The following is a 13,621-nucleotide window of genomic DNA, read 5'->3' on the forward strand; positions in this document are numbered from 1 at the left end:
CTTCAAAATGAGACTGAGTGAGTTGCCTTACCGGGTTTGAGCTCTTAAGAAGCAGAGAAAATAGTAACGGTGGAATAATACGCAGAGAATAGTGCGGTGTTAGAGTCACGAGACAAACAGGCATTTCCTCGTTCCTTGAATCACATTTGACCCCTCGCGCTAGGGTCCTGCTGCCGGTGGAGGTGTTTGGTTTAGCCACAGGGCGCGCGCCGGAGGAGGAGTTGATAGTGTGGCTGCCGTGTGTGACAGTTAAACGGCGCGCTCAGACACACAGAGCCACACCACCTCCTCCACCACCACCACCACCACTACCACCACCACTACAACCTGGAGACGTCTACTGCGCGCTGTGCTCACGCGAGGATGTGGCATGACTTGTCCGAGTAAGGTACCTTCATCAACCTAAAGTTCGTCTGCTTGTTTAGTTTTTCTCAGTTTCATTTACGTGTCTTTATTTTTAATTTAAAGAGTTTTAAATGTTTTTTTTAAATGTAGCTTCGACGCACCTGTAGCTACTGTAAATGACATCAGTGTGCACGCGACGTAGCTCTAATTGAGGCATGTACAGTGCGCGCGGACCTGCTGCACTGTACCTTTTCCTCTGGGAATGGTGACTGAATTACGTTATCGATTTGGCTATTACTGTATGCATGAAGAGGTTAAATATGGCGACTTTACAAGGCCTGGCTGTCTGTTTATTCACAGAGGTAAAATTGTTAAATGGAAATCACTGACAATGTGGATTTATTTGCTTATTCTTCGCAAAAAAATAAGTTTTAAGGATGCTGGGTTGTTTAAGAGCCAAACTTTTTTTACAGCAGCAGACTTAAATGACACTTTGTAGTGTGTAAAATTGACATGTAAATGAGAAAAGTTGATTAAAGCAACATTATAAGACTATAATCTTTTTGCTTTGTAAAGTTAAGCATGTTGTAGTTTAACTTAAGCACTGTGTAAGCTGGAAAATTAGCTGGTGTTGTGTTTAAGTTCTGCTGTGTAAAAAACAAAATGAAGGCATTATCATTTTATGACACTAATTTAATTCACTTAAGGTAACCAAACTGCTTTAAGCTACTTAAGTTTGCAAGTGACTGATTAAAGTAACTTAATTTTAGAAAGTGACTACACACATGACATGTAAAGAGACACACACATACACACACACACACAAGCTGCACAGAGTGTATTAATGCAGATATATATGATGCCATAGGATAGAGATATCAAATAAAAGATATATCAATTAAAAAAATAATGTTCGATAATCAGCCCTGATCCTGGTCATCATACTCCACTAACTTTGTCACGCCATGTGTGATCAAGCGTTTGCACAGTGCACCTCTATTCTTTATTTGTATCAGATCCCTTCCTGTCAAATCAACTGTCACATGCCGTGATTTTTTTTTCATAACAGAGCTGATAAGAAGCAACAATAGCAGCAGCAGCAGCAGCAGCAGCAGCAGCTGCGTAACAAAAGTCTGTGTGGTGTCAGTCAAAAACCTTGGGAGGCCAAAGGGAAAATATGCAGAAATGTGATTTATCAAGTGAAGACGTTTATCAACAGGACAGACATCACAAAGGCTAGATAACCAGGATAATGCTGCAGTCTGTCATGAGAAAGGACCCCCTCTTGTGAGTCTCTGGCAAGTAGTTACTAAGTCTCTTGACTTAAATCATGCTGGGCCAGCTGTTTGTAGAATTATGTTGTGATTTGTGCAGTGATTTGACTCAGAATTAGGGGTGTGTTGTAAGTTTTGGTTCCTTTATTGAAGCTATTGTTCTTGAAATGTTTTAAAATATTTTCCCACCCTAAATGAGGAGAAACAGCTGAAAATTATGGTTTTAAATTATTACAATTCAAAGGAATAAGGAAGAACAATACACATATAGTTTGTGCCTTGTGAGGTGTACAGATGTGTTTTATTTCCTTCTTTCTCCTGTGTTTTGTGCAGTGTCCTATTGAAGTGTGAGAACAGTGTTTGATAGTGATTTTACTCCTCTGTAAGGAATTAAACTGACAGGTGTTTGATTTGGCATCAATCTTAATTGGATTTTCATTTATTTTGTCGTTTGTTTTTGTCACAAAAAGAGAGCAGATGCTGTGTGATCTGTGCCACTGTGGAGGCACTCTTGCTGCACATCAATAGGCCTGTGATGATCAATAGGGATTGCGTGATGTTTTTGCATTGATTATAGAAACGTGAGCCGATGAATAGAACCGGATTCCTCTCCAAGGGTTACACTGTTCCTGTTCAGCAGAGAAAAACCCGGAGAGCAGCAGGGGCGACCTAACACACCTTTTTTTCGCATGAATCTGCTGGTAGATCTCGACTCCTCCTCACTCACTCCTATTTTCACTGAAGTAGCTGAAGACCGTTGTCAGACACCTTGTGAGTTTTTGAGAAGTGGGCAAGCTGCTGCGATTTCCCTTCTTGACTCGGCCAAGTGTCGGCCATTGTCGGACAGCTCATTTCTCCAATAAGATGCCATGGTAAGCTCTGCTCTTATAATGTGGGGATACAGTAACATGGAGACCCTCACTGACTGTGAAATGGTATCTGCATTCTCGGCATTCTTACTGAGCTTGATCAACAGTGAAACACAGGCGGTTCTAAAGCTGGGGTTAGAGAAGACAGAGCTGGATTTTCCGCTGCTTTAGAAGCTGATGGGCTTCCAGAATATGAGTTATGGCTTGAGATCATCTCTCACAGGCGGTGAAAGGTTCACAATGGTACCTCACATGTAACACCGGCAAATGGAGCTAGCGACACAGCTCAATAAATACATTTACTGTCCTTAGTGGTTTGAAAGCTATTGCTTTTTGAGAGTGAAGTGCTGCGGATGCACTCGACTGCTTGCTGGAGCTTCTATAGTGTGGCTTAGGCTGGTGTCAGATTTGACTTTATTATGTGTTATATAACAGCGCAGGGTTCATTTTGATATCTTAAAATGCATAGAGTTGATTATGGCAAGTTTTTATGTTGTCGGGGTCGAGTTCTGAAATGTCAGCTGCTTGGTGAAGTTCTCAGGTGTTGTCATGTGAAGTGGTATTGCTTTGGCTTTGCTTGATATTGCAATGCTTATTGATGTAAGCAGACAAACATGATATAGAAATGTAGACAAAATGTTTTTTTCTTTTTGCAAATTCTTAAATTATAAATTACAAAATGTTATAAAAATGTTAAAATACTTTAAAAATTACTTTAAAATACAGTAAATGTTGTGTTTTCTACAAGTCAATACGGAAATAAATAATTCAATATTTTTTTTATATATATATATTCCACAAATTTATTATCTATACTTATGTTTTTATGTGAGTTTTGAACATCCAGAAACTCACAACTCTTTTTACTTAACTGAGATGGAAACTTTGACTGCTCTTCGAGTTGCATCTCTGTTGTTCATGTGATAGGTTGTTTTGTCTATGTGTGTGTGAGCCATGTGTGTGTGTGTTGTATCTGTGCATAGCGGAGTGTGTGAGCAAGCGTTTGGATCCCTCCTCCCTGGTGCTCCGCCGGCCCCTCTGTCGCTTTAAGTCCTGCCCCTCGGAGCCAGCCAACAGCAGCTGTTCCATATTCATCAAGCCCTTGAGTCTTAAAGAGCCCTATCCCGACCATGGAAAGAGTCATTCCTCTCGCTCGCGCTCTCATGCTCTCTCCATCTTAGCGTTCATCCCGCTGCTGCCTGCGCTTCTCTCTCTGTCTCACCCCCCTTTACCTCTCCGTCTATCTGTCCCTCCCCCCTTCACTCTCTCTCCCTCTCTTCCTCTTCCTCTCTCTCTGACATACACACACACTTTCACTTACATACACTCAGACACACACTCTCTCTCCCCCACACATAAATACATAAACACACACATACACAACACACATGCTCACGCACACACACGCGAGTCCAACATACCTGTGCAGGCTGGGGGGAGCGGTGCTGGAGGGGGCTTTCGGCAGCGTTGTCTCTGAGGGTGCTGTGCCATCATTTGGGGAAGAAGCGGGTCTCAATTGTTTTCTCTTTCCTCTTCCTCTCATTCCTGGAATGCTAAAACTGGACTGATGGACATTTCAGAACTTTGTCTTCCAGACCCTCTCAGCTATCATAACCAGTAGGTGCACCTTGCTTCTTTCTGTTTCTTCTGCCACTTTTAACCCCTCTGTTGTGATGCAGTTTTGTTTCTTCACTGTCTTTTCTTTCATTCTTTTTTTCCTCATATCCTCTTTTAACAGTGCCTGCTCTAGTTTCCTGAACTAGTCTAGGCACTGAACTTTTTCTTGTTTTAGCAGTGATGTACTTTCCTCGGCTTCTATCTTTATATTCCCTCTCACACCTACTCACACTCTTAAAAATGCACTTTCTCTTGTTCATTGTTTTAAGGGCTCTTAAATCATGTAAGGACTTGACAGTATAGAGCAACAGGGCAGGTGCAACTGTGTATGTGTGTGTACGAGTGTGTAGATTTATTGTGCGAGCATATCACGTATGCCAGTCTTTATAAATTTCACTCAGAGCATGGCTGATTGATTAAGCTCGCCCCTCTGCAAAAAGTGTGTATTTTTTTTTGTTCCTTAAAGAATTTGGGGTACCTGTCCAGTTGGGTTAGGAGGTTACTCGCTGATGGCTTTGTTCCTAGATCCGGCCGCCCGCAGAGAATAATATTTTAAGGAGATGAGATTAACATGAATCCGTGGAATTGGAGAGGATAAATTACACACTGTAATATTTGTAGCCCGAGAAAGACGAATGAAAGCACCCTGTAACCTCAGTGAGCCGGCAGGTCTGTCCCAGCCAGCGGCACACGAGGCAAGCTGCTGTCTCAACAGTTCCTGGCTGCTGGGACAGTCTGAGCTCACAGCACCTGCCACACTTTAACTCTGTAAATCCATCAGTAACTTACAGTTAATACAAAATAAACCTTAAGTTGTGAAAAATATATTTTTTAGTTTTATTTTTTATTGGAAACAGTTCTATATACTTACTTCAACATATTCCTGTTAATGTTTGAACAACACACTAAAACATTGGGCTTGTGTAAAGATTATCTGTTTCAATTAACAGATTATTTTTATATCATCCTTTATTATATATTTTATAAAATGCCATAGATAATATTGATAAAATGCAAAAGTGGGGATTTGCGTAGGACCTATCAGATGTTTAAAGATATTTCAGTAACCTCTTAAAGTTGCCTGATAACTCATTTAGAAAAATTGAATTTTAATCTGTTTCTTGTGAAATGTCCACATCATTCCAGTTTAGATTGTGCATTCTTATTATCAGCCCAAACTGACTGTTCTTGTAACTTAACTTTTCATGCACTGAGCATTTTTTAATGGTACCATAATTGAAGAGATTATTTTTTATTTCATCAAATGCTAAAGCAATACATGCAGTAAAAATACCTAACAGAAAATAATTTAGTGTAAAGTTAGACAACTGGATGTTGTAAGTGTGTATTGCTTTACTCATCCCATGTGTTTACACATATTCCTTACTTTGGGCTTTAATCCCTACAAATTGTGAAAGTCATATTACATATTACAAACATATTAATATCTTAGACATTCATTCAGTAATCACCTTAATTTTTTCTCCAAAATTGTTTACATAAGTTCACTTCTCTCTCTCTGATACACCTAAATACACATTTTTCAAAGTGTGTATTTCTGTAACATGTCAGGTGTTATATGTACAAGTGTATTTATATTTTTCATTGTGGTATTCCCTGAAAGTATTCCCTAAATTGTAAAGCACTATTAAAATAAATGTCTAGTTTTAAAACAGATCTTCACACCACAACACTATACATGTATATTTAAAATTTTAATACAGGATAATCCTGAAGTGTGAGGAGACATTGATATTTTTCCTTTTTTAAATTATTTTGCCTGCAAATGCACTTTCTAACACATTTTGAATCATAGTCATTCCAACAAGCAGAAACATTATTAATCATGAAAACATGTTCGATGATGTTGAAAATAATTAGTTTAAAATGTTTTCAGTCTCAGTCGACTTTATTTGACTTTATCTCCTTTCAGATAATCTGACGAAATTCAGAATTGCTTTTTACTTTTTAAATTTTTACTTTACTCTCGAATGTTACAGTGAATTTATTGAGTATGAAATAAAAAGTTCCTAAATTTGTAAATGCAAAAATATGTTTTAGTAATATATGTTTATGTTTGTTGATTTGCAAGGTATTTCTTCCAGTTACATATTAAAAATTAAGTGATGGTGTGCACTGCATTGCATTGTGTATTTAGTAAAAGAAAATACTGATTAATATTTAACAACACTCCACACAAGAAAAAAAAATTGTGTCTCATTTTCATACTATTTGATTAATTTGGATGCACGTAACATTTAAAATAAGGATGAACAAGGTATTTACTCTTTTAAAGCTGAGATGTGAACAGGTATTTGATATATAAATAACTTCAGAGACTCACTGTAGATGTGTGTAGAAATTGTTTGTGGTAAAATGTGGATGTCATGTATTTTTTTCTCACTCCTCAGCTAAAAATCCGTCACAATAACTTATCTAGAATTGAAGATAGTAAATAAACATTTTCCTGATTATGTGTCTGCCCACCAACAGTTAGTTATTTGTGGGATCTCTCCAGCACTGGCCTGAGTGTGCTGTTAATTTTGGTTCAGCAGTGGCTCTCTTCTGCTAATTGTACAGCGGTATTTGCAGCCCCTCACTGTGGGCTGGATGTATCCGTGATGCTTGGCTGAGAGGATTAGTGGGACGTATGTGCTCCATGTAATTAGCACAGTACTGTGGTGGAATCACTGTAGTATACTCTCTATAGATTGACCCGGGGGCATCGCCACTGCCTGGGAATTAGATGGAAACAGAGTTTTGCCTTCAGAATAGACAGACACGCTCCTCTTGTCTCTTTGCACACTGGCGAGATTTAGAAACGTGAGCGCATGCAAGTTTTCACCAAGTATTCTGATGACACGTTTAATTCTCTGACGTATGTATTTTCTCAAAATTGGTTCCTTACATCGCCGCTGGTATGCAGCCCGTTATACTCCACCTGTTATTTACTTTTGCTCGACATGTTCGAGTCTAAATACCTCTTGGCTCATGCAGCGAGACGAGCCATTTACTGTATGAGTCTGACAGGCTTATTGTTGATCTTGTATTGCAGTGGCAGTTCGCGCCACTCAGAAGTCAGCCAATGCTGAGGATTGTCAGTTTGAGTTCCTCTGTACTCGCTAGAAAACACATGCGGTCTGAGCGGCAGTGAATTGAGATGTGACTTCTTTCTGCTTCTAAATGCTCCATCAACACCCTCACTTTCCTTAAGCCCTGGCACCGCCACTGCTGTAAACTAACTAGGCTATCCAATTTCCCTTCGTGAAATAAGAGCTTTTTAATGTATTTTTTAGAGAAGCAGAAAGAAGTTAGCACACAATGATGAATTAGATTTCAATTTATTTGACTTCATTCCCAGCTTGCTGCATTAGAGCCTGCAAACACCCATCCCTAGCAGTCCGTCTGCTTGATTCTTATTAGGTTTCAGAAAACAAGGCGAGGGAATTGCATTAGTGTATCTTAAGTTAAAAGCTCTTTGCTCTTTGACCAAGTGTTTCATTGTTATTGGGTTAATCAGATTTTTGCTGTCTTCATGGAGATGCTATCGCAGGCTAGAGGCAGTGGTGGGTAACCAAAGCAGCCGTGCACAGACACTATCCAGATGGGATCAGCTTACGGTAATTTGGTTTCAGAATACATTACCAGAAGAGGCTCCTGGCCGAGAATGGCCACCCCGCTACGAGCCAGGAGCTGGTGGCCTCTGTAGCTGCAGCGTCCAGCCCAGCTGACCAGCCAGTCCACCTGTCCCACTCCCACCCTCCTCATCTCCCCGAGCTTATAGGGGCTGTTTTTAAAAGAAAACCTAATGTTTTAAAATTCAGTCTGTCACTCAATTCTAAATACTTCTTCCTTGTACCAACAGGGCTTTGTTGTCCAATTCATTAGAGAGATTCCTGAGTCCACTGGCCACGCTGGAGCCCTCTCATTTCTGGTATCTAGTATCATTACTTTCACTGTAAATATGTCACTCAGCTCAGGCTGAGCGGGGGGAGGGTGGAGCATGTTGTCCCTCTCCAGGCCAAATGGGGATGCAGAGTATATTGACACTCTGTGGATGTGCACTGTTCTGTAGCTTCAGATTTTTTCGGGATCATACTTGTTAGTGCTTAGGCTGGCTTTTATTAAGTCGCTTCAGCATCAAACTCACCATTCATTTGTGGTAGTTCTACCCCACCTTTGGGTGCTCTATTTCATTGGTAATTAATTAGAAATAAGCATAAGAAAAGCATGCAATATCCAGACTTGTTTTTTTTTATAATTCTTCCTGTGGATTCCAGTGCACCATATTTAATATTGTGCATAAAATTCTGTGTAAAAATGCAAGTTTATTTCTAACATCACGTATGTAACAGAAAGTTTGCAGAAAGTATGACATTTATTTTTGGATATTGGACATTTTTGGAAGTTCCTGTCATTATAACATGCTGTCTCTTGAGACCCCATCTGATGTTCGGCCTTTACACCTCTCAGTGATTAGCTACCATGCCTCTTTGGCTATCTCACAACATCCACCCACACAGAAAACCGCCAGCCGTCACCGCACGCGTCCCTCCTGATTTCTCATCCATGGTAACCTTGGACACCTCCACCACAGTGTGAGAATCTGTTTAAAAATAACTAGGTCCATTAGTCTAGAAGGATAATGCTAGCCTACGTGGGCTCTCATGCCCTTGTGGCAGCAGAGTGCTATCACTGACACGGTGCGTCAGCACTTCTTCCTGTTGCTCCAACATTGAAGGGCTCCTCTTCATTTACACACACATGCATGTCTGCACACACACATTCATACACTCTAAAACACAGAAGTTGAGAAAAATAACTGAGTCAAGAAAAGAGATATAATAACATAATACAAGAAACTTAAAACATTAAAGTGAAGTTTTCTGTGTTTGCCATGTGTCCTTCACTTCGCTCCATTAATAGTGTGAAATATATGAATGCTCACCGCAGTGCTGCAGCTTTTCAACCACTCTGAATGTAGCGGAGGGAAAATTCTAGGCGCACTAATTCACACTTGGTAAGAAAATGTGATGTAAGGTGGGTAACTATATGGGTGTTTATCAGTGAAGGCTATTGGTATTGAACGGCCAGTTGTTTGAAGGTTATGTTTCGGAGCAGTAATTGAAATGCAAAATAACATTAGGATCGATGGTTAGCTTTGTTTATTTATGAAATCAATATTGAAACCGTCCGTCACAGTAGCAGCTCTGATTCCCACTGACAGCTTCACCAAGTCTCCTCTACAGAGCCGGGACGAGCCTTGCACCCATTACAGCTTTTAGACCAAGTACTTTTTTTCCTCATCACTCTCAGAAAAGCTGTGATTTAAATGTTTTACGCTCATTTTAAAACACACATCCCAGTGTGTTTATGTAATCTGAATTGCATGGCATCATCAGCTGTTTAAGACTGTTCATTTAAAAAGACTAATGCAGTGTACACACTTATAGTAGCTATGTTATGAGTGGGTCTTTGAAACAGAGAGAGAGTACTACTATCAGTCATCCCTGATTTGCCCAAGGGAAGTAGATGTGACCAATAACCATCCATTAACATGGCAGTGTGCAAAAAGCCAGCCACTGTGGGCCTAGTTTCTCTCTGCTGAACAAATCTGTATTGACGAATTTGCAGTGGCGCGCTGTCAGGCAAATGTTTGGGGGCCACCCAAAGAAATTTGGGAAAAGGGGCCCCCGATGGCCACTGATATTGGCACATTTGCAGTGACATATATAAACCTCATTATACCTTCCATGAAGGCTCTTCAGTGCACTGCTGCTGCCCCGAAAATCCTCTTCTAGCTTGCGTATTATAGCTGAATGTTCAAATACGGAGATGTGTATGTGTGCTCATGGTGTTATTTATTATTTTTTGATAAATTATTGTGACTTTTGATCAAGCAAAATTGACCGTATGCATTTTTTTACTTAGATTTTCTGCGAGCATGGGGGGCTCGATGCCCAGGGCCCCCAAGAGTTTAGGATTGCCACTGCGTATTCTTGTCTCTTGACCCATTTCAAATATGCATTGCTCATATTACAGGTAATCTGCAAGTGGCTCAAAACACAGCTGTAAAATCCTGTTTCTAGACATCAGAACTAAATGGTCTTCATTATATTTTTGATGCAACATAAATCCAAATGTATTCTTACTTTATAAACTATTTTTTTCCGTTTTGCTTTTTTGAATGATGGCCTGTTATTTTACTTATTTGTTTAAACTGATGGTGCTTTCATCTCAGTTTCAATCTGATTATGAGGCTAGGCTATAACTCTCTGTTACACAAAATGTTATTCATTACAGGTAACTTTGTTTGTCTCATGTCTCATAAAATCTCTTGTTTACAACTTCACTTACACAGTCATTTCATCTGATAACTGACAGTTTTGTTAGTGTAAAAGTGTGTATGTGTGTGTGTTTGCTTCTCGGTATGTACTCCTGCCTGCTTGTGTGCATCTGTGTGTATTTTTTGTCGCTCACAAAACACGTTCGCATTAAAATGCCTCCTTATGAGACCACCCCTACAGCGCTAAGTGCGATCGAATGGTCACATTGAGTGTCTGGCTGTTGAACCTGCCACTTGGAGAGTCCCTCCCTCCCAGTACATCCGGTGACACCAGACGTGGCGAACGCTGAAATGTATGTTTAGATTGCCCCCTGAAGGAGACATTAATTCAGGAAATATCCCCAAAGTTTAATTATTCCTGAATGGTGTGGTGGTGGACACTACCGTATAAATCAGTTAGGCCCACCCGTCTTTTTATTACCAGCACTATTTATGGGGAATGTGTGGCAGCTGGTAGAGATGAGCCTGTAAAAAGCTAGAGGCTATTGCTATGACTGTGTCTGCTGCTGTGGCAGACAGTCACAGCAGTAGTGTTGTGAGCAGCATCAATTCATGTTGGAACTGTTTGAAATGTGTGCTACAAAACAACATTTTATAAATGTGAGAAATCAAGTTAAATTTGATGATCATGTGTTATCATGCATGTTATTTTAATCTAACTTATGTGGTGTGCTGACACACTGACCGTGAACCTGTACAAACATTTACACATCTGATTGCCTTTAAAATGATCCTGGACACCTGATAAACCTGCTAATTTTGCCCTGTTAATTTTGCCGTGTACGTGTGTGCATGTGTGTTTGTCTGTTTGTATTTGGCCCCTCTTCATATGAAGAGGACAATTTATGATGGAGGCATGGTGGGCTCTTTGTTTTAAGCAGGTAGAGTTCCCTCCTAAACAAGGACAGCCTATCAGAAGAAGATTAATGAAGTAATTTCATGCATGGCTCTATGCCTCCGTCCTCCTGTACGCACAGTCACTGTGTCTAAACCTGTGATTTACACTGGACTGTGTTAAATAGCCTTAACCCTTTACAATAATATTTCTTTCTGTTTGTGACACACACACACACACACACACACACGATGCAAAACGACATGCAACACAATCAGGAATATCCTTCACCTCTGTGATAAAATTAACCAGTCTGGCTCTTTTGCTCAAGTTTCCATCATTCATATTTTATAATCCCCCCTCTTTATTTTACATAAGGAACCCTACGGAGAGTACGTGAGAGGTGTGCTGTGGTTGATATCTGCTGGCTTTCCACATAATTTATGGCAGTTAAACAAAACCTCGTCTTAAAAGGCTTTTGTAGCATAAAACAGAATTTTTATGTCTTATCCCTGCGACATCAGCCTGGTCAGTTATTTGGGTGCATATCACCAAATTCTTGTTTTTTCTTTTCTTCTTTTTACTTCTTTAACAACAGAGATGACACTTTGGTGTTCTTTGAATTAGAGGTTCACTGATCTCTTCACTATGTGAAAGTGACTGGGACCTTTCTATTATGTGTGAGGCAACATCAGACATGACTGAAACATTGCTTTCCTAACTTTATAAAACAAAATATAACTAATACATAGATATTACAGCTGTCAAAAATATCGATTTATTGATACATATCGTTTGTATGCTCATTGTCCAAAGTATCGTTGCTATTGATAGGACTTTATCTCGCTCTCTCTTCTCTCAAACAGAGTTGACACACACACAGTTATAGCGCCCCCATAGCTTCGCCTCCTCTCACTCACTCACTCACTCACTCACTCACTCACTCACTCACTCACTCACTCACAGTGCTGTCTTCTAGTCACTTGTGTCATTCACTCTGGTTATATAGAGGATTTTGTAGCACAGTTTTGTTTTTTACTTGCACTTGACTCTATTTTAAACATGTGAAAATCTCAGAGGCTTTCTAAGATGTTCACTTCCACAAGAATATTGTTTCCTTTAATGTTAATGTATGAAATGTTAGTGTATGAAGTTTTAATTATTGTTAATGTTTACTATTTTTTTTTTTTCATTTTAAATGTTATGCCCTCAGTGTCAGTTTTCTCAATCTGTTGTATCCAAAATCATATTGAATATTGATATTTTTCAAGGTATTGTATTAAAGTTATAAATTCCAGTATTGTGACAACACTTGTAAAAATTGAAATGCCTCCAAACAGCTGATATGTCTGTTATTAGCTCCGTCAGCTGTGCAGTCTAATAATGCACTTCTGATGCATGGTATAGTATAGCCATGTGTAATCAGCCTTAAACATACTAACTAATGCCCGATCCAGCTGTATGAATCAGTATCGGCCCGATATCCGTTATCAGTATTGGATCGGGGCATCCCTACTTTGGATCTTTTACTTTATCCATTCATGATATTATCATATTACACACGTAAATGAAGGAAAATCACAATTTTCATGACTGGCTGAGGTAACTAATGATTTGTGTCACAGTACTGGAATTTATAACTTTGATATGATACCTTGAAAAATACTGATATTTGTTACCATATTCAATACTATAGTGAAACACTGACATTGAGGGCATACAATAGTGTTAGTTACATTGATAAGAGTTTAATAATAAGCGAAAAAAATGTTTCAATAAATCAATATTTTGACGACACTACTCATGATATTTTGTCTAGACAGTGCTGATGATGGCGTCATGATGCAGGAGATTCTGTGACAAAACAATATCTTGCACAATACCGTGTGTGTAACACGAGGAAAATACTCAGCTCCACTAAAATGTCAAGACAATTTCTCAAAGAATGGAAATCAAACTGTTATACTTTTTTTTTTTTTTACGTATTATTATAGTCAAACAAGTGTAAAAATGGTCTTTTCAGTAACATGTGCCCTCATTCAAATGTTAATCAGTCATAAAGTGAAAAACAGTTGAACTGTCATAAACTAGAATAGTTAAAACATGTATTGTTGCAAAGGAAGGATCCACCTGTGCCTCAGCACTGCAAGAGTGTATTGGGATATTTGCATCAGTGTATCAGTGACATATCACACAACACCAGGTTGTCTCTGATGTCTTTACCTCCACCAGCCCTGGAGGAGTCTTAATATACAAAACGCTGATAATTAGAGACTGTTTTTAAGGGTGATTTTTGCCAGTAGCGGACTATAATTACTTTTTCTAGTTATCTCGG

The 13,621-nt window shown here is 39.3% G+C and overlaps 1 protein-coding gene across 14 annotated transcripts in view; it reads left to right on the plus strand.

Moving 5' to 3' along the window:
• The first annotated feature begins 286 nt into the window (after positions 1-286).
• esrrb (estrogen-related receptor beta) overlaps positions 287-13,621 on the plus strand; it is a 49,297-nt gene continuing 35,962 nt past the window's right edge. For 4 of the 14 annotated variants that reach the window (XM_049596411.1, XM_049596417.1, XM_049596412.1 and 1 more), the window contains exons 1-2: positions 3,638-4,105; positions 7,971-8,039. In XM_049596411.1, the coding sequence (XP_049452368.1) occupies positions 4,056-4,105; positions 7,971-8,039 (119 nt within the window). In that variant the 5' untranslated portion in view covers positions 3,638-4,055. Of the gene's footprint in view, positions 408-592; positions 708-1,433; positions 1,633-2,367; positions 2,492-3,637; positions 4,106-7,970; positions 8,040-13,621 lie in introns of those variants that run through there. The other 10 variants (XM_049596422.1, XM_049596414.1, XM_049596423.1 and 7 more) reach the window with 10 other exon arrangements.

This window comes from Epinephelus fuscoguttatus, linkage group LG14, assembly GCF_011397635.1.
Source record: "Epinephelus fuscoguttatus linkage group LG14, E.fuscoguttatus.final_Chr_v1".
Classification (NCBI taxonomy): Eukaryota; Metazoa; Chordata; class Actinopteri; order Perciformes; family Serranidae; genus Epinephelus; species Epinephelus fuscoguttatus.